Source organism: Rhynchophorus ferrugineus, unplaced genomic scaffold (genome assembly GCF_030347505.1).
Source record: "Rhynchophorus ferrugineus isolate W39M unplaced genomic scaffold, kcgeb_rfMv2 rfM4, whole genome shotgun sequence".
NCBI classification, from domain to species: domain Eukaryota; kingdom Metazoa; phylum Arthropoda; class Insecta; order Coleoptera; family Curculionidae; genus Rhynchophorus; species Rhynchophorus ferrugineus.
Genome location: NW_027472583.1, coordinates 48,712,120 through 48,734,244, shown reverse-complemented (window position 1 = coordinate 48,734,244; position 22,125 = coordinate 48,712,120). Strand labels below are relative to the sequence as shown.

The window sequence follows — 22,125 nt, the reverse complement described above, 5'->3', positions numbered from 1 at the left end:
AATGTGTGATCTCCCAGATATTGTTTAACGTTTCACGAGCGACAGTATCCACGGTAATGACAGCATATAAAAAACACTGTAAAACATCATCGGCGAAGAGGAATGGTAGGCGAAACTTACAATTAACTGCCTAATTAAAGAGGATTGTAAGTAGACAATATAAAACTGCTGCGGCAAAATCACAGGAGAACTCAATACTCATGAAGAATGTAGTATGATCAGATGAACCATCGTTTATATTGTTTCATATAAATGGCCAGGTTTACGATCTGGACTGTATCCTTGCTATAATCAAGTATGGGGAGGTTCCGTTATGACTTGGGCGCCAATATCGTGGTATTCACTTAGTTCTCTCATTCACAACAGTGGCTGCATTAATGTGAGTGGATATCTTGACGTCCTCAATGATGGAGTTTTTATTACGACACGCATATTGTTGTCAAACAGTGCCATATACCAAGGTGATAATGCGCCAGTACACACACACACCCAAAAAGGAGGGTTGAGAAGTATCAGGATATAATCAAACATCTTCCCTGGCCAGAACCATCGCCATACCTCAACATAATTGAATTGTTATGGGAAGAAAGAGTTTTAGAGCAGAGAGTGAGAAGTAGATTTCCATTTCCAACATCATTGAAGTAATTGGCGGATTTTTTGCTACAAAACTATTCAGACACTACAAATCTATTCTCTGCAATCTAAAAAATTGCAGTTGTTTTAAAAGCAAATGGTCGCTCGACACCTGATTAATAAATAAATATTGTGTACATGTCAGATTTTATATTATTTTGTCCATTTTCTGTATATGTTGTCATAAATTATTCATGCATGGAACCCCTTGATTGATTTTTAATATAATCTCTTAACATCTAATCCGATCTTAATACCTTAATGCTTCATTTTATATTAATTAATTAAAAATAAACAACCCTATTGGTTCTAAATCATTCCGAAATGTCCAAAATTCAAATAATTCACTCTCTGGTTCGGACTCACCTTCTCTAATGTCATCTCGTAGGTACGAACGTTCTCGATGAGGGAGATAGCATAAGGGTATAACTGGTTGGCTTGGTGGGCTTTATTAACAATAGCCAACGGTACCCTGAATCCCAGACACTTCATATTACGCACTTCCTTGGCTAAAGTAATGATTTCCGGCAGAAAGTTTATACGCAACTTCAGTACGTTACCGCGGCCATTTTTCGCTCTCACCGCGTCGATGGTGAAAATACGACCTGATACGTTCAGCTGACGTTCTTGTACATTTCGTGCCCACTCTTCAAAAATGGCTTCGGTGTTCAGTTTAGATCGGAAAATGTCGCCGTTTGTTTTCAGTACTTTGCCTTCAATGTGGTTCTCCCATTCTTTTCCTGAAATATAATTAGAAATAGAAGAAAGAAATAGAAGAAAAAAAGTCACTTATCCCTAAGAATTTTTATTATGCTATTCAAATCTTATTTGATTAATCGACACTTCCGTGTTAAACATGAAGGAACATACTCTAATCTCAAACCAATAAGGGCTGGCATGCCCAAGGAAGTTCTTTGTGGCCAGTGCTTTATCTCCTTTACATCAGTGATCTCCCCACAACATTATATAGCACAACTGCTATTCTTACTGATGAAAAGCAAAATTAGCAATAGCAGAGACTGTACAGAGCTCAACCTAGAAACTCCAATTTTCTCTTAGAAAGCTATCATTATAAAGTTGCTATCTGGACTAAAAATGGTGAATCAACTTAAATGAAGCAAAATGTAGACACATTGAATTCACAAAATGAGGATCACGCCTCAACGTGTCTTTATTAACAGCATGTAAATTCCATATGCCAACACAGCAAAACACCTTGGCATGACCCTGGATGTCAGGTTCAGATTAAAGAAACATATAAAAAAGTAACGCGATGAACTCAAAATCAAATTCAAAAAAATGTGTTGGTTGCTTGGCCAAAACTCCAAGCTATCTACTTATCAGCAAATACTGAGACGAGTGTGAAGCTATGTAATTCAGCTGTGGGGCTGCGTCAGTAACTCCGATATCCAAGTAATTTAGAGGTTCCAAAATAAGGTGCTGAAGTGTATTGTGAATGCGCCTTGGTACGTACGCGATTGTGACCTCCATCGCGACCTAAAAATTGATATGGTTACGGACACGATCAAAAAATTTATCAATTCCCATTAAAGGTTCCAGAACCACGTCAACACGGAAGCGTCCAGATTTTTAAATATGCATAATGCCATTAGTGGTCTCAAACGGAAAAAAACCTACTGATTTTACAAATGCTTGAACACTAAGTGATTCGGTGGAAAATACCTTAGTTCTAGTTACTTGTTAGTAGGTTAAGTTAGATTAAATTGTGAGTTGCATACTAGCTTCAATAAATTGATATAAAAAAATATGGTAAAATATGCAATTTGGGAAGTTATTTCTCACAAATAATAGGATAGCTGTCAATTATGTTGCCGCACTTTTCATGTAGACCCTTTTATAATTACATCGTGCCAACATTGCAACCCATACGATCCCTTTTTGTGTAGAATATACAATGAACAACTCCAACAATATACAACAAAACCACTGGACCAAGATCATAAAAATGTATTTGAAAAATAGGTGACTAATATTGCCCGGGGGCAGAAAATCTGCAGCCGAATGTAACGAGATTTAGTGAAGAATGAATTATTTAGTGAAGTCATGTGGCACCAGCAGAGTATTGTTCGAGAAGTAGACAACATTGACCCATCCTCCTTTAATTTTCGCTTTAATTCTCGCATCAATTGATCTTTAGGACTTGTGCAAAATGCATTGCAATATTTATGAATATTTAAAGCACTTAGGGTATGCACAATCGAAAGATTCCAATCGGTATGAACATATTGAACTTTCTATCGATTTTGATTTCTTTACTCTTTTTTAAGTGAGAGATATGCTTGCCGAGTTCATTAAACACCGAAAACCCGACGAAACAGTCGCCAAATCACCGTTTTTGTAGTAAACTAAACAAATATAGCCTTTTTCTGACATAATTCGCATAAATTGAGCGCTACTTACCTAAGACATCTTCAACTCTTCTTAAATAAGTGGTTAATTGATGATCGATTTGTTTGGCCCATACTATGGAACCGGATACCGGTGGTAGATCGCGCACTTTACTGATTTTGGAACTGTTGCTCTGAGGATATTGTACCTAAAATGGAATGTGGGTATTTCGAGTCGATAACGCATTTTTAGCGACTCACCTTGAATTTCTCCTGCAATGCTTCGATGTCATCCTTGACCCGTTGTATCAAATTAGTCTGATAAGCTATGATGGCACCCCTAATGTGTGGCCTGACAAACAGCGCATTGAATCTGGAGAAGATTCGGAACATTTCATTGGCATTTTTGGCTGTGCCTAGTTGGTCTCTTAAATGCGCGGTGATTCTAGTTTCGACACGGTTGATTCGGTCTTCATAGCGTTTCACTGCCGCCGCCCACGCGTCCTGTCCTTCCTTGGAGATATCCAAACAGTCCACTTCCTTGACATTTTCATAAGCCAAGTTCACCTCCTGATGATATCCAGAGAAATAGTATAAGTATTCAATGATTTACCACAGCGCCAACCCACCTCAATTGCGTTAGCATCGGCAGCGTCCAAAGTTAACGCAGGTTTCAGAGGCTCCAATTCTTCGCCCTCAAGTTGAACTGCGGCTTCTCTAATAGACGGTCTCAGAACGCGAACGATAACGGTTCGGAGTTGTTCATGTTGGCGGCGAAACGTGTGCATCTCCTCCAAGCGGCTTTGAAGTTTCTTGTGCTCCGCATTGATGCGCCATACCATTTTCAAGTTTCCATCTCGCTTCTTCTTCATGATATCTCTACGATTAACGATGTGAATATATACGATCAATTACAACTTTTCAACCAACCTAAGCAACCCTTGTAACTTTTCATATTCTTCATCCCAAATTTTGAATACGTCATTGCAAAGGGTCATCACCTTCTCGAACTCGTCGAAAGGTATATGCATCAACCTCCTCGTACCGAGAACCTTTAACAATTGGGCCCCTAGATCACGGGATATGGCCTCCATCAGACGAAGACAACGGTTCACTGGGTATTTGGTGTTGCGGACTTTCCGAACGTGGGCAAAAATGAGAAGAACGGCGCTCTGGATTCTTTCTAGTTCGGTAGCGGAGAGCAGGTCGTTGATTGGGAAGTCTTTCATTAGAGGGTTATAGTCGTTTACTGTGGCAATGGCTTGTTTAAGACCGGTGTCGTTATCAAACGATACCGTAGCATGGAAACGCTAATGATATAAAAATATACGTATTATACCAAATGTAATATAAATCTGATATGTGTTACACAAGAAATAAATTAACCAGAATTTATTAGTTTGTTGTTTTGTTTCAAAATAATTAGTAACCTGTGATTACTAACACCCATGTTAATGAAGAAAATGTTGATTTGAAAAACAAACATGATAAATTAATAGTAGTAAAGCGGGTGAGATTTGGGAATAATAAATATATAGGTATATTTACGATGGTCTTTGACTTTGAACTTTTTTTGAGACCATAAAATCAAAGGCAGAATTTACAACAAAACAGGATATAAGCACACAATAAAGGATAATGTGTATAAGCTGATGAGCATAAACCATTTTATCGTGCAAAATATAAAGTTTCTGGGGAAATCAAACACACAAAATAAAAAATCAATTTTATTCAAAAAAATGAAATATTGCTAGTGATTAATTCTACTAATTAAAAATAATAGCAACTATAGAACTACTTAAACTCATTTTATTACTTTTAATTAAAAGAAAACATGCCTTAAGCTTACGATGTATATACAAAGTGAATAGTTGTAAAAGAAGTTTAATAAAAACTTTACATTTGAACAACAAATAACTAAGAACCCACTCCACAAAAAAAAAAGAAAAATTAGAACACTATAAGGGATAAGAAGTAGGAAGAAAAAGGTGAAATTATGCAATTAAAAACAAATGTCCCGTGATAATAAGGTTGTTCAATAAGTTTTGTGCTTGATATACTAATTAGGTTCCTGGTTTTATTTTTTGAATAACTATCAGATCGTCGATTAAAACCGCAAGCGATGTTTTAGGATCACATTTTTTATCTAGAGTTTATTTGATCTAACCCATCGATTGGCGATATGATAACTGAAGTATTATTCGGAATTATCCATAAATTGCGCTCATTTTTTACCTATTACTTTTTCACGGTATATATTAAAATGTTAGAACAACAAAGCCTCTAACAAAGATTCGAAAAGAATCGTAAATATAGAATTAAAGTATATTTACAAGTTGTAACATTTAGTCTATTTGCAAATTTAGTTTGAGTGAGATTTTTTTATTTAAAACAATTAATATGCTCCATTGCTTAGTTAGTAAATCAAGCATTTGACTGGTCTTTTGGGGCTTTATTTATTGCACTAAGGGAGACGTTTAAATAACTTCACGACCCCGAATTGAAAGGTTCGGATCTTCACGAATATATTGGTTAACACTTTCTACTGTTTCTTGCTATTTATTGATGGCCTTGGCCGTCCAGATTGCTTTCCAATATTGTACAGATTTCTTTAAACTTGACAATAAACATTCGCCGAATTACCGTTTCTATAAATTCTTTGCACCCACAAAGCTTTGTTCGATCTGCGATATATTTTAAACCCGAAAATAGTTATTTTCTTACGAAACAAAAAACCCATTGAACATAGCATATGATAATAACGTTAAAAAATAGTTAAAACGTGACATGGAAGTGCTGTTTAAAAGTTTAAATCATTAATATGTTATGTATTAATCCAATAATTTAATACCCAACTGATCAAAAAGATTTTGTAAAATTCAAAATTTATATAAAACTCTTCTTAGATGCTTGCAAGATTCATTTGATAATATTATAACTCAATTGATATTTATTACTAGTGAAGAAAATGTAATGACAAACAAATAGCATATATCTTACCTTTCCATGTTTTAATATATCAAGTGTAAGAGAGACCTCCAAACTTTCACGTTTATCTTGAATTCTATGAAGTGCCCTTTCCAAGTTTAACCAGAAGCTAATTTCTTGCAGGGCTGTACCTGAAGAAGGGTCCCTATCTAATTTAGTTACCTATGTAAAATATTGGATATTAATAAAAATTAAATAATTATAATACAATTGGCTAACTTTGCGAATTTCTTTGATCCAACGGTTGACACCATGTTGTAGTTGATTCAGAAAGTTAGAATCTTCAACTTTATCACTGAAATCAGATGCTTTTGGTTTTCTACCTTCATCAGCACATTGTTTTATAAATGATGCTACATAGGGGTGTACTTGTAGGGTGATTTCAGGAATGTCAATATTTTGTTGCAAATGCATGAGCCCCATTTCAAGTTCATCAATAGTTTTTTCAACAGAAGGTGCCATTTTATCACCATCTCTATAAAATATTAGTTAACTGATAATTAAGAATTTCAACTTATTTCTTGTGTATACCTGTCAGCTCTTCCTGATTCCTTTACATAAGACTTGAAAAATGGTGCAACACTTTTGCTGACATAATCATGAAGAATTTCATATGGTGAACCATCACTAAAGTTTAACATTCGTACCTAAAATTACATTTTTAAAGTGCAAAAATTAACATAAATAAAATTTAATACCTGTGCTCTGATACTTTTATCAGCTTCAACAACAGTTCCTCTTTTAATACATACTAAACTTGACATTTTCGAACTTGAATAATGAACAACATTGCTAACATAATAAACCACTGGCTCCTTTTCTTCTTCACCCTCTGGCGGTTGATCTGAATCATCATCTAGAGGAAAATAAAATTTATCAATTATTGACATAAACAATAAACTTAATTTAAATTATTCGTATTATTAATCTACTGACATTTCTTTTCTTTCTATATTATGACATTGCACAACTAAATGCAGTAGTGATATTGATTTTTATAATTTGACCAAGGAAAACAAAATCATACGACGAAAATAATAATAGACCCACCTATTAGCTCACCTGTAAATGAGTCATACTTACCTTTTGAAGAATTTCTTTGAATAAAAAGCGTTGTTACTTGGGGATCGCCGATAAATTTTCGGATACATTCTTGATTGGTCTTGTCGTCCAAAGCAGCAACCAAATTTTTCGGTTCGGCCTGCGAATCATCTTCCGGCAGAAGAACTGTGGCCGCTTTGAGAATGTAATTTGAAAACGCAGTAAAATCAACTAGGGCAATGTTTTGCGGTTCAGGGGGGTTCTCAGTCCCCTCTAAAGAATCGCCCATTGCTAACAGTTAACACAGCACTATCTTTACAAATCACGAAACATTAGATCACGAATAACGGTAAAAAACTTATTGAACGGATAGACACTACGTACATCCGAACGACTTCAATTATAAAAAAACAATGTAAAAAAATTACAAAACTTTTCAACTTAACTCGAAAGGTGGCGCTGAGACATGACACATCACGCCCGTTTTGATTGAAGTTAGAATTGATTTTAGTTAATTTGTTAGTTAAATATACTATATCAGATAAATAATATTACGAATCCCTTAATAATGGTTATATATTTTCTACATTTTAATTTACATTTTTTTATTATTATATTAAATAATTTTTTATCTCTATGCAACCCAATATATACGGTTTTATTTGATCTATTAATTTATTAATTGCGTTAATGTGTTTGTATAGTTTTCAATTCATTTAACCAATTTGTGTATCAGTATATTAAATAGTTATGTTTTTATTAGAAATTTAAAGTACTGTATTACAGTATATTAATAAAAACAAATTTTATATGCTTCTATTTATTATGGGGCAAAATATAACGTGAAACAGTGTTTGATTACTATTCGGTGTTATAATTCGAAAATATCTAATTGTTATGTGGTTTTACAGTTGCCATGTATTATTTATAACATGTATATAAGTTAAATGTGTTAAAATGTTGTCAGAAACATCATATACGTATAAGCACCTTTCATGATCTAGAAAATAAGAATGTTAAAAATTTAATTAATTATAATAAGTAGTATAAGTAAAAAATAAAAATTTAATTAATTTTAATAGATGATAACAATTAATTTAAAATAAGCATATTTTTATTAGTATCCATTTTAATTTTATCACTTACTGATACAAATGTTACTAATGAAATTTCCTGAAAATCGCCAACGGTTATAGAAAGCGGTTTCTGACTTCTCGTTATGCAAATTATAATATTCCTTTTCACGTCGTTGGGTAGTACAGTCCAGTCGATTTGGTACCAAATTGTTCCTATCAATTGACTTTCTTCATTTATTTTATTAGCGTTCACACAATATATAAAAAACCGAGCGGTTAAAGTCAATACAAATTCGCCAATGAGAACCATCTGAACTATGTTGAGATTGTTCTAGGAAGAAGTGAGAGATAGTAGAAATCATTTGAATTTGTAAACTGGAAAATTTTAGTTTACCTACCATTAGCTGGTACATTAAGGCTGCCATTTGTATTGAACCCGGTAAAAAATCCATGAGCATTAGGTATTTTATTTGCGAGTTTAAATCATCTATGTAACTAGAAAAATAATTTAATTACAATATATACTTATAAAAAAACAATATACGATTATTATAAAATGTAATATAAGAAAAAGGTCATTGATTTTAGTGTTTTTTAGGTAGTTCTAATATATTCACAGGGGAGGTATATGATAACATATATATACTTATATCTTAGATTGCTATCAAATATTGTATGTATATATCTAATATCTTGAAATGGTTTTGGATTATTTTATAAAATTGATATATATTTTATATGTAGGTTTTTTAAAATAATTAATAAATCTGAGCACTAAAGTTTAAATAAACAAATTATATGTACCTAATTATTTCTTGATGCATGATAATACACTCTCGTTGTAGAATTCTATACGATTCCGTTTCATCGCATTTCAAATTTTGTTGAATTACTTTAGCCTGATTGAAGAAATCGCCAATAAAATGCTTCAACATTTCCAGTTTACATAATGCAAATACCGAGTAACTAAAAATAATCACATTTCGAATTTGTTTTAATTATTAGCAGCCGACATACCCAAAACAAATCAGATCTCCAGCTACAAAGTAGAATGCCAGTTGAGTACCGATGGTTAAAGACCAAGAATACGACAACAAGTAGTGAGTATATTGGTTAAAGGGCGACCATATAGGAATAGGCAATTGTTTAATCTCATAACTTACGTTTCCTATTAGCAGGAATTCTTGCGCTGTAACAAAAAGTAAATCAGAAATGTTTAGTTTTTTAATATTTATGTTTTCTTTGATTAAAATAGAATTGAAATAATATAATTCTACTTCTTAATATATTTTATGCTTATGTTTTCATATTAGAATTACAATACTATTAATGATATCAGGGTAATATTTTAGTGTATAAGGACTGGAAAATTTCCTCAAAAAATACATTGTTCTTTCGAAAATTCGTAAATTTCCTGAATGATGGGAATAAGTAGCGGCTATCGATCGACAATACTTTGAGTAAAATATATTGTACCGATTTTTCATAATAAAGCTTCAAATTCTTTAAAACTAATTTATAAGCCTAATATATTATAGAAGATGAAACTTCTAACTTGTATTTCAAGGTAGATTTTAGGATAATTTGTGAATATATAATATATTCCATGTATATTATGTTTTTCAAATATACGTATAATGTACAAGAACTGACAATCCCCCAACGTTAAATTTTTGTGTCCAGGCCGGAGGTCCTGGGTAGATTCCTGTTTTATTATTTTTTGATTTTTCAAATTTGTCGACTGTAGACACCAATTTATAGTAATGGCTATTTTTGGAGAATCCCAACCGGTATTCGGTAATTTCCGCCTGATTTTGCGACGTTGCCATTTACAAGCAATCCAGAGGTATAATCCAACGAACTACAACAAACATTTTAAGTTTGACCATGTTACTTGTATGTAGTAGCTTTGTTTTGTAAGGTTAAGAATTTTGTTCTTTATAATTTATTTGTTCTTGTACTATTCATATTTTGATTATAAATGGTAGGCAATAATGTAGAAACAATCGATTTGTGAGTATTATCCAAAAAGCTATTATAACACTTTTAATCTGAACAGACATATGAAGACATTCCATCCAGGTGTCATTCAATTTTTATTTTAATTTCAAAAATTGAATTCAATTCCTTACCAAATTCACTACATTTTAGGCATAGTTAACCATGTGAAAGTAAAATCTATACTCGAAATTAAACAAAAACAATAATTTGGTTTTTTTTGATGTCGAGGATCGAATCCGACAATCTACGTGCGGGAGAAATTTTTTAACTTCGGTGATCTTTTGTGATAGTGCTCTTTTTTTTGTTGTTTGTGATAGTGACACTTTAACGCTAAGTGCGCGAGAACTTTTCTCACTTTGATTAATTACAATTTACGATCCCAAGGAGAAGACGACCTAACTTAGGTCGTCGCAGTCAATCAAATGTACGAAGAGCTACCTCACGTGCTAACAGCACTGATGACCAGAGAAAAACAGATCAAGACAATAGTCGTATTGCTATGTCAGAATTGCGTTCTTTAGAGAGTGACAATGAAATATACAGGCTTAGAATGCAACGAGTTCGTGCATATCAACAACACAACAACAACGAGCACGACATAATGAAATTGAGCGATTTCGCAGACACAGTGCTCGTGTGATCCTGGAACGAGCTGCATTCCACTATGATCTGGCAATAGATTATTGTGCCGACAAATCGGTAACAATTGGGGAAATAACAATAATTTGTAAATATTGCAAGGCGTTAAATATAGTGGTGAATCTACTGGATTATGTTGTGCTGGAGGCAAAGTAAAATTGCCACAATTAGTCCCACCGCCAGATCCTTTACGCTCTTTATTTTCTGGGATTGGAAATGATTCTAAGCACTTCTTGGCCAACATTCAGAAATATAACAGCTGTTTCCAGATTACATCATTTGGTGCTATACATATTATACAGGACAATTTCATGCCCACTTTCCCATAGTTGACACAAAATTGCATGCAGTAGTTACCAAACATATGATACATGAACCTTGCGCTGAGTTTTCAACTACAATTCACCCTGTACGGTTGACGGCAAGTATTCCGAGCGATACCCAAGAGACCTGATTGCTGAAACCATAATGGGAAATTATGAATACCCATTGTATCGTCGACGATCAGTTACGGACAATGGGCGATCGGTAGTTGTGAAGGTAAGAAGACAAAACGTTGATGTAGACAATCGTTGGATCGTGCCATACTCACCAATATTATCCAAAGTTCTTGAGACTCACATCAATGTAGAACATTGTAACTCTGTGAAGTCGATAAAGTATATATGTAAATATGTAAACAGAGGTAGTGATATGACCGTCTTCGCTGTAACCAATGCAAATGACGAAATATCACAGTACCAGATGGGTCGCTATGTAAGTTGCAACGAAGCACTTTGGCATGTCTTTTCATTTGTGACCCATGAAAGATACCCTACAGTAGTCCACTTGGTAGTCCATTTAGAAAATGGTCAGGAGGAAGCAAGTCGAGGATTCGAGATTGTCGAGGATCTCAATACGACCATTCAGAATTATCTTCCGGGACAGTTGGTTTCCTTAAAGTCAGTCGACACCTTTATGAACCAGGACGACGTAGTCAACTATCCCACGGAGTTTTTAAATTCACTGGAATTGCCTGGATTACCACCTCACAATTTGAAGTTAAAAGTAGGATCAGTTGTCATCATGCTGCGTAACATTAATCAACCTCGACTGTGCAATGGAACAAGACTGCGAAAAAGATGATGAATAACGTCATTTAGGCAAATCATAAAGGGAAAATACAAAGGAAGGAATATCTTGATCCCGCGCATTCGATTTTAAACGTTTACAATTTCCAGTACGTCTGGCCTTTGGGATGACCATAAATAAATCTCAAGGCCAGTCGTTGGAAGTTTGCGCAATCAACTTGGAGTTTCCCTGTTTCGCGCATGGACAATTATACGTCGAGTGTTGGCGAGTCAGAAAACCGTCATCTTTGTTTATTTACTTACCACAAAACAAAACAAAAAATATGGTTTATCAGAAAGCTTTAAATTGATTAGCAAACTGTATCATAACTTTGTGTGTCTGTAAATATCTAATTGAAACCTTATAAATAGCCAGTATTTCAGGAAAACTCTGTTTTTTAAGTATGAAACATGTAATTAACCGAAAATAATAATAAAAATTATCAATATGACTAATATAATGATAAATATGACTCGATATCCTTTATGTGGTCTTATTAAAATCACAGCTCGTTGATCATACAGTCAAATCACAGCATTAAAATTGAACAAGAAACATTGAAGTTTGGCTTACTTGAAAGTTTTTTAAGTTGGACGTTCCTATTTTGGTAAAAACATCTGAACTTCTAAATTTGAGCGTAATCGCTCAAAAATTCATAAGACTGTATCAAAAGGCGAGAGCTGTGAGTTAGATAAATATATGAATGGATACTATATTGGCAATTAGCAATTTGAAATGTCTAGATTTATTGATTCATGAAGATTTATATAATATTCAGCAAGCAATACAATTGAATTGCACAGCTACAAAATATAAAGGTGATGCTACAAGTGTTGATGCATGGATAAATGAGGTCAATAATTGTTTTTATTTACTTGATTGACCAGCCAGAACCAAATGGTCTTCGGCTAATGTCGCTTCAGGTTTGGGGAATGGTTGTTTTGCGGTCGACAGAGACCCTGGATTACGACTGGAACTGTCGTAGTTTGTTTACTACCGGGGTTTGTGGACGGGTAGGGATTTTATCAAGATGTCATGTTCTAAGGTTCCTATGGAGAACCTCATACTGAGCATGTTTATGAGATTTTTCACAAACGGTTCCTCATAAACCATGGGGCTCTGAGTAACGCACGGACTTTTTAGTTGTCGCAGTAGTTCAAGTTGTCACTAGCATTTTATACAGCGTCGCTTTCTGTGGGATTGGAAGTTTGTTTTATCTGCAGAGTAGAGGAAATAGTAGGCTGTACACGCCATTTCCTTTGCAAATAGCGTGTTGAATTTGGGCTGACTATTGGAATCTGCGGTCGAACTGGAGACCGAGGTATGACACTTTCTGGAGCCATGGAATAGGAACTTTATCGATTTGGAGGCGGTAGGCGCGGAACTCCTTACGGTGGAACAGAATAGCATGAGTTTTGCTCGTGTTTATCTGTAGCCGCCAGAATTTGTACCACGCTATCACTTCAGCTGTACTTGGAGTCTGTTGCGAATAGCGTCGGGACAGTAACCGGTTGTGAAGAAAGCGGTATTGTCTGCGTAAAATGCTGTGTGGGAAAGTTTGTAGAGCGGGAAATCAGTTATATAGAGGTTGAATAGTGCTGAGGCTAGTGTAGCACCTTGCGGGCCTCCTGCGCAAATTTGTTTACGAGAAGAGATTGCGTCACCGATCCTCACCTGAAAGGACGCACCGTCCAAGTATGAATCCATCAGGGATATTAGGTCATTCGGTAGACCTAGCTGTTTCGCTTTCAATATTAGACCATGCTGCCATACTTGATCGAAAGCTTTGGAGACATCTAAGAAGATGGCTCCGGTTTTTCGACCTTTTATCAGTGCCTGGTGGATAGCTGCTGCGACGCGGGCAGCTTGATGGAGTGTTTGGTACGGAAACCAAATTGTTCAGGATTATGTGATGTGCGTCTCCAAAATCTAAACCAATCAGGCTGATGGGCTTGTAGTGAGATGGACTGGACTTTTTTAGGAATGACAGCGACAAGCGCATGTTCTCAGTTCCTTGGGAAATGCTTTAACCTCAGGATGGAGTTGATAATGTTAGCAAGTTCTGATAGTTGCTTGCTAGTGAGATTTTTTAGATGGTTTATTGTTATACCTTCTGGGCCTGGAGCTTTTTTGGAGGACAGACGTTTTATGGGGAGCTGAAGGTTTATGGGGAGGTCAATAATACAGGATGTGTGTTATATAAGCCATAATCTTAGTTTCTTGGTACTGGGTTTCTGGGTACCCTACTTTAAAGAAAGATTTTACGTCAATTTTTTTTTACGTTACGTTTTAGTTACGTTTTATTTACGTCAAAATTTTAGTTGAGTTTCAAGTGAGATTTTAGGTAATTTGTGAATTCTAGAACATATATTATACTCTTTAAGTATAAGAATAATTTACAAGAGCTATAATTTTGTTTTGGTGTTGCAGTGCTTATATATTGATAAATAATTAATTTTTTTCTCTTTTTTCCTTTTCAAAATTATTTTAAAATGAAAAATGTTTATAAAAGGTTCTTCAAATAACATTTTTTATATTATAGAAGGACGAAAAATATACCAACACATTTTAACTTGGCTCTCAAATATTCAGTGAACCTGTGAATTTAAGATAATTTATTCTGTTTATATTATATTCCTCAAAGGTACGTATAATTTTCAACAACTGGCAACAACTGGTTACAAATCCAAATCCTTGTGTGCGTATGCCAGGATTCTTCAGAACAAGACTCTTGTCCAATATAAACTTACATCTGAATAATGATGATGAACCATAACAGACGATAACCATGAAAACCCCAGTGAAATATCCTGCAGCTATAGTTCTAAAAGCTGTACTATTATTTTTGTATAGGTCTATCAGTTTTTTGCTACGACTTGCATAAACTCGCTCTTCAAAATCGATAATTTTCCGTAGATATTCTGCTCCTTTCTTACCTAAAAATTCATACTACTGACTAATTAAGTTAAGCTAGAGTTATACTTATTAGGAAATATTTTACATACTTTTGCCTAATTGAGACTTTAATAAACCGGCTGAATGCAAAGACGCCAACATATAATTGGTAATAATTAACTCTAGACTTGTATTTTCGTTGATTATGCTCTGTGCTAGGTTGACGAATTCCAAAATGTTGAATATACAACCACTGTAGAACATTGCGAAGGAGTAGATCCTGTATCCCAGGCTCGGCTCCGTTCTTTTATCGGGAAGTAACGGTATTATCCCCATTACGTAGTATAATTCCATACAACGGCCAAATAGGTCAACTTTTGGATAGTTCTGAAAATTAATAATGAATACTTCAATAGACATTTTGAAGAAATTGTCTATTGCTGGCTATTTTTTTTCACCTTCTAAACAACATATATACATTCCGTTCAATAGTTCAATAGTATGTAAAAATAAACAAAATGTGACAGAAAGAATAGACCTAATTTTTGGCATCATACATCCGCGACAAAACTTTAGCACACTACACAATTTTAAAAATATGTTTTAATTAAAACAAATATTTTTGGCTTTTAAGTGCTACGATTAAAGACGGTCTAATCATGGTATTCACGCAAACATTACAAAGAGATAGCTATTGTTTACTTACAGGCCCTGCCTAAAATCGTGCCGTTCGTATGACGAGACAAAACTATAGCACAATTAGGTAAAAAAAGGACTGAAAAACAAACGGGAAGGACAAAAAAGATTAAAAAAGAAGAAATACAAGCTACGATAGTCATAACTCCGACAGTAATTCATTAAATCAAATAAAAATCGAGAGCTTGTGAGAACTATCATCTGTTTACATTCCAGTATTGCTAACAGTTGTGACACTAGGTGACTAACTGGGGCACATTTAGACTTATAATACAGGAAAAAACAGCTTAAATGTAAGACTCAAAAGTATAGACGACCTTGAGGAGAAAGCCTCAAATATTCGGTCAGCTACAAGCTACCGCAATATCAAGAGAGAAATCAGAATATGGGATAAATTACCTCCTTGATATTAAGGAATTGATAATAGAAATATTAAAAGCTAGAATAGTATGGTACAGAACCAGAAATGCTGTAGATTTAACAATATTTAATGGAATTAGTATTAAGACAAATAAAAAGATTAAAAAATATAAACAGAGTTGCTTTAAAAAATATGTAAGTGAATTAAGCCCGGAAACAGACAACGATTACTCGTTATGGAAACTCGGAAATTTAAAAATCCAATTATCAACAATGAAAAAGCTTGAAATTATTCGCAAAACATTTAGCTAACGAGTATTCTCAATAATTAAACCTATTTTGGCTGGAGTTCCATAGGGTAGTGTCTTGGGACCACTCCTGTATATGTTCTACACTGTTAATATCTCAATAACTAACAAACAGTACTTAGAACATTTATATAACTTAAGTAGTTCGGTTTTATACTAATTTGAAAAATACCTATTGATGTATTAATCCCGTACTCGCCTTGCTTGTGCATTTATGCAAGTACGTAATAAATAGTAAGTAGTAATAAATTAATTTTTGTAAATTAAGATGTAAAATTAATAAAAAAATGAAGTTGTGTATAAAACGTGTAATTATTGTTACAAACGCTTTTTAGAAGTGATAATTTAATTTTTAATGATGGATCATCTTCACTAGGTTAGCCTAGGAAGTTTAAAGATGTGAATTAGAAGCTCTACTTGATGAAGTTTGAAGGGAAACTGAATCAAGAGCTCGCAGCTCAGCTAGAAGTCATCTGATTCTGACAACTCAGAAAACCTGACTTCATTTTACAAGACATTTCAGTCCATTCTTATGAAATACACTTTCCAAAAGAAACTAATACATGTCATACATCTAACAGAATATAATAGAAAATCAGAAAAGAATAACTGTTAAGTGATATGTTGAAAGTGGATACAGCAAAATACAATGGAATAATGTTATATCATGATAGCTGATATGTCGAAACATTTAAAAGATTTTAAATTAAGTAATGTTTATTATATATTAGGTCTATTGTTGTTAACAGAGGTTACTTTGAACATATTTAAAGTAAAAATTCTGAAAATGTATAAATGGCAATTTTTAGTAAATTATAATTAATATTAAAACTTTATATTTGTTTTGTTTATATTTTTACTAAATTACTTTCTATTAAAACTTTATTTCGGATTTAGTTTTATATTTAGCTTTATAAAATTATTTGAATACTTACAAATACTGCCATGTTAACAACATGGATAAAATATTGAATCAATTGAAGTTATAAGCTCATTGGTTATCCATTTTATAATGTAAACTCCCTATAATTTCAAGTCTTATTGATGATGTTAATACATACGTAATTTTGTTAAAATGAAGGTTTTAAAATCTACAATATGGTTTCTCGATAAAACGTAGAATTATAAGAACTATAAATTAAAAATGGGGGCCTTTTATATATTGTAGAATATTGTTGTAATTGGCGCTTATATGAATTCTGATCATGTTTTCACTTTAAAAAGTGAGAAAAATTCATATAACCAGTTTAATTCATTTTTAGCAGTTGCACTATATTTTTCTGATTCTATCATATGTCCCGTAATACTTTATTAAAGAGTAATAGAGGGAAAACTCAATAGGGCTCTCTGGGGAAATGTGTTCCTTTGCCCAACATCATTCAAGTAATTTGATTGATCAATTTAAATCTCCATTATAGGTAACAGGTCAATTGAAAAGTTCCCGGTCTACCATAGTAAAACACGTTTTTTTGTCAAAATTAGTTTTTTTATTCGACATAATGCCCTTCACGGATTATACACTGACTATAGCGACCCCCCAACTTTTCGATACCATTTTTGTAGTACGATTTGTCTTTTGCTTCAAAATAGGCATTAGTTTCGGCGATCAACTCTTTATTCGATGAAAATATTCTTTCCAGCGAGCATTATTTTGAGATCCGAGAACAGGAAATAGTCGCTGATGGCCAGATGGAGATGGAGAATATGGTGGATTGGGAAGCAATTCGAAGCCCAATTCAGAGATTTTTGCCATCGTTTTCAATGACTTGTGACACGGTGCATTGTCTTGGTGAAGCAGCACTTTATTTTTCTTCAAATGCGGCCGTTTTCGGCGATTTCGCCTTTCAAACGGTCCAATAACGCTATGTAATAGCCGCTGTTGGTCCTTCCTTTTGCAAGGTAGTCAATGAAAATTATTCCATGCGCATCTCAAAATACAGACGCCGTAACCTTACCAGCCGACTGTTGCGTTTTTCCACGCTTTGGAGCGGGTTCATCGTGTGCAGTCCACTCGCATAACTGTCGATTGGATTTCGGAATGAAAAGATGGAGCCATGTTTCATCCATTATCACATATCGACGCAAAAACTCGGGTTTATGACGCTTAATCATCTTCACTGCTCCGAATCATCAACTCGTTGTTTTTGGTCAAGAGTGAACTTGCGCGGCACCCACTTAGCACAGAGCTTTCTCATACCCAAATATTCGTGATTGATATGATGTACACTTTCAATTGATATCTTTAGAGTGTCTGCTATTTCATTCAGTTTGAATTTACGATCATTCAAAATCATTTGGTGGTTTTTTTTTATGTTTTCGTCGGTAACAACCCCTTTTGGGCATCCACTGCGTTCACCGTCTTTGATGCTCATTTCACCACATCTAAACTTAGTTTTTGCTTCAAATGTATTTTTTCCCTTCAAAAAGCAATATTTCATCAACAGCGAAATTCCTTTTTATCCATTGTTTCACAATAACAAAAGTTGCTTCACTCAAAATGCTATAATTCACAAACTAATGATCCGACAGTTGTCAAATTTATACACGCACCTTTTGAGGGTTAGGGCTAACTAAAAACCATATAGATTTAATTCTAGTAGCGCCATCTATGTATGAGGCCAGGAACTTTTCAATTAATCTGTTACCTGTAAGAGAAACATTTTGCTGTGAAGATATTTGACTGGTTTTTTGGTAAATATTGGCACGTGACAGCTTTGACGTCACGTGTAATTGACATGATATAAATAAACATAAACATAAACAATGAACTCTTGAACAAATCAAAATTATCTCTTCTTCCTTCTCCTTTTGTCATGTTTGTTTAGTGCTATTAATTTAATACGATCTATTAGAGTTCTGTCCTTTTATTTTCTTATACTAAAAATACACTATGTAGTTTACAGTTTTTACAAACAAATTTACATATTTTAAAGATATTTGACATAAAGCACTTTAAATGGTTTTTCAAACATACTAGTCGAAGGATATATATTCCTGAATCCATGAGCTCTAAATAGACCCCAAAAAAATTCAAACTATCCTGGTTAAGTAATCTTGAGTAAATATATTTATTCGGGTAATTAAACAATTTCTTTTTAAGGTAATAAGCGGGTGTAAAGTAATTAAAAATTAAAAATGTAATTGCTGCCACTATAACAAATGTGTTCTTACTTGGGTAACAAGCACTATTTAATTTCTGAATTGATTTGCACCAAAAGACCTAGTGTATTGAACTTTGTTTAATCCTCTCTTAAAAGGTTTGTGTTCAGTAGCTAGTATTTTAGTGGTTGTTGAATTATCAAATAACTGATCCAAAAATAAAAGTATATCGTCGTTTGAATAGCTTCTTTCGGAAGGGGATTCATTTCTAAAATTATAAAATAAATATTCGATATTTTATACGACTAAACTTACTCCAACTTACAACAAAACATGAGGTAACGATCATAAATTTCTTGTCTTGCAATGTCTTTTCGAGTCTTGCAATTCATTGTGTTCGAACTTTTTGTCGGGCCAGGTCATTCTTTATTATTAACGTCAAAATTTCCACTTTCAAATTGGTTGAAACCAGATCCGACAATTGGGATATGATCATGATAACCATAAGCTTCTAAAAGTGGTTGATAGGCTTCGACAACAAATTTCTTCAAATAAAACATAAAAAATAATTAATGTTAAAAATACAATTTTAAGCGTTCCATGATTAGTGCCTGTATACACTTAATAACTCAATAAAATTAAATGAAAAATATTTTTAATAAAAAAATTGAACCGACTTCAAAAAATAAATAAGGAAGTCACTAAAAAGTATAAAATTTTCAAACAGATTTTTAACACAAGAAATCTTTTTATAGTAAAATATGCACATAATAGTCGTTGTAATAACAAAATAAAAATAAAGAAATAATTTATTTCACCTATCTACGTGTTTTATATTCTACTACATACACACAATTTAGCTTAATACCTACCTATTTATCTATTTACAATATTATTTTAACTATTACCAACTGGTCACTATGAAGTCAGTGCAAATTAGATTTGTTTTGTTCGTATTTTAATTTTGTGTATATGTCACAAAATTATATTAATATTTTTGTATTGTTTAGGCTCGGGCTTTTTTTTGCTAAAAATATTATATTTTTCTATTTTTTGTGTTATTATATATGATAAGTTGTGTTTTAGATATTTACTCATTAAATTTCGCAGCTATTTTATTAAATATTACAATGCATAGCCCAAGTAAAAGTACAGCATATATGAGAAAAAATAGGAATAAAGAAACAATGATTGAAAATAAGGAACGTTTTAGGCGCTGTGGTCTGCTAACTAGTCTAGGTGATTTGACAAATGTTTCAATCAAACGAGAACGGAAAGTTGCTGTCCTGTTGGGAATCGAACCCGCGACCTCCGCGCGTGATATTAACGTTCTAACCATTACACCATAGAAACAGTTGCTTACAACGTTTCTACGACATCTCATATGATATGGATAGTGCTTAAAAAACAAACTGAATGGTTTTTACACGGAGCTACTTCCGATTTGTCGTCACACCAGTTCAGTAACATTAAACACAAGTATCTGATTATTTTAGATAAAAAATATGTGAAAACTTTGTACGTGCCTTTGAAATTTGAGGTTTTCCCTCGATTTCCAGTCCTTACCCCCATCAGATCTTGGTTCCATTGGGAACGACAAGGAGAACCACCTCATTCGTTCGAATAAAGAAAGAATTTTGAAAATAGGCCCATAATTGTCGGAGAAATCGGCGAACATACATTAAAAAAATATATAGAGTAGAACAAAGAAGTTCCTCTTTTTTTGAAGTCGGTTAAAAAGTTATTTACATTCGAAAAATAAATTTGTTTTATTTTAAAACTTATTATTTTGATCACCGTATATTTTGATAACTATTTATTAATATATTGTGAACATAATTGCGATGACATTTAAATGGATATAATATATAATGTTGCAATTTTCTGGATAATTTACCCTTTACAAATTTCTCTATGCTCTTTAGTTATTCATGATTGAATGGCTACAGCTTGCCAATTACCATCTTGGAAAGTAGAAGTCAATTTGCTATTATTAAGTATTAAAGATTAATTTCACTAGATATTAGATCATCACCGAATATGTAATACATTTTGTAACATGTAATTTATTATCAAAAAAAAGTTTCACATAATGGTTGAACATTTTTATTAGTTGTCGTGCTTTTATATTAATATGTATCTTGGTTGCTGGGTTGACTGGGATCATTCTCCTTGTCGGATTTTGCACTCTTACCTAGGACAATCACAAACATAAATTTACGACCATGCCCCAGCAGGATTCGAACCCGCGGCTATCGCAACAGTAGGACCGACCTGTTGCCTTAACCACTGCGCCACCAAGCCGGCTTTCTTAATTTTGCTAGCCCTTTTTTGATATTGACCTGCAACAGCAATTCCAAATAATACCATTAATAAAATTTTTATGAATAAATCTACAGGTGTTTATATTAAATATGTTTTAAAAAATTGTATAGTTACAATTAGTAAGAATATTCGATCATAATGAATATTAAATTTAAATATTTTTTAAAAATATAAATAATATAAATTAATTTCAACTATTAAAAAAATAAAAGGCCAGGGGAATAATAAACATTCCTTTTAAATAATAAACTATTATTAAATAATTAAGGCGTAGTACAAAAATTTGATTAAAAATAATTTATTAAACATTTATTTATACATTTCATATCTAAAATAGTTTGCACGTCGCTGATAGAAATTCAAAGGTTGTTCAAAATACTATAGTTAAAACACGAATTCTTTAGGCAGCGTTGGAACAAAAAAAATGCATGTATATCAGTTATGATGGAAAAAAATCTGTCTTGATTTTTCAAACCCTTCTGACCCAAACCGTTATGCGCAAGACGTTGCCGCCATGTATTTTATTATGCCCATAATAAATATCCAAATTGTTTTAAACAAATAGAACTTGAATGTTTATTAAACGAAACGGAAAACGTTTACACA

The 22,125-nt window shown here is 33.3% G+C and overlaps 2 protein-coding genes across 4 annotated transcripts in view; both read right to left on the bottom strand.

Moving 5' to 3' along the window:
- Positions 1-7,429, bottom strand: part of Dhc64C (dynein heavy chain, cytoplasmic) — a 29,965-nt gene extending 22,536 nt beyond the window's left edge. For both annotated transcript variants that reach the window (XM_076404148.1, XM_076404147.1), the window contains exons 1-10: positions 7,053-7,429; positions 6,668-6,825; positions 6,501-6,616; positions 6,189-6,444; positions 5,982-6,131; positions 3,912-4,291; positions 3,611-3,860; positions 3,243-3,551; positions 3,055-3,190; positions 1,000-1,373 (exon numbers count right to left, since the gene is read on the bottom strand). In XM_076404148.1, the coding sequence (XP_076260263.1) occupies positions 1,000-1,373; positions 3,055-3,190; positions 3,243-3,551; positions 3,611-3,860; positions 3,912-4,291; positions 5,982-6,131; positions 6,189-6,444; positions 6,501-6,616; positions 6,668-6,825; positions 7,053-7,299 (2,376 nt within the window). In that variant the 5' untranslated portion in view covers positions 7,300-7,429. The remainder of the gene's footprint in view (positions 1-999; positions 1,374-3,054; positions 3,191-3,242; positions 3,552-3,610; positions 3,861-3,911; positions 4,292-5,981; positions 6,132-6,188; positions 6,445-6,500; positions 6,617-6,667; positions 6,826-7,052) is intronic.
- Positions 7,430-7,828: 399 nt separating this feature from the next.
- Positions 7,829-19,453, bottom strand: LOC143196462 (odorant receptor 4). Of its 2 annotated transcripts, none has more exons than XM_076404146.1 (8): positions 19,267-19,453; positions 14,842-15,118; positions 14,587-14,772; positions 9,104-9,275; positions 8,891-9,052; positions 8,485-8,581; positions 8,157-8,417; positions 7,829-8,010 (listed from the first exon to the last, which is right to left on the bottom strand). In XM_076404146.1, exons 2-8 carry the CDS (start codon positions 15,083-15,085, stop codon positions 7,963-7,965), a joined length of 1,170 nt encoding a protein of 389 aa, XP_076260261.1. In that variant the 5' UTR covers positions 15,086-15,118; positions 19,267-19,453; the 3' UTR covers positions 7,829-7,962. The 2 variants fall into 2 exon arrangements, with proteins under 2 accessions (XP_076260261.1, XP_076260260.1); XM_076404145.1 differs by lacking the exon at positions 19,267-19,453 and adding an exon at positions 17,031-17,107.
- Between the last annotated feature and the right edge of the window lie 2,672 nt (positions 19,454-22,125).

Excerpts from the sequence above, each read along its gene's own strand:
- LOC143196462 (XM_076404145.1), bottom strand. Across the intron at positions 8,582-8,890 it reads ATGCATCAAGAAATAATTAG|TTACATAGATGATTTAAACT; the intron begins GTACATATAATT and ends TTATTTTTCTAG. Across the intron at positions 8,011-8,156 it reads CATTAGTAACATTTGTATCA|ATCATGAAAGGTGCTTATAC; the intron begins GTAAGTGATAAA and ends CTTATTTTCTAG.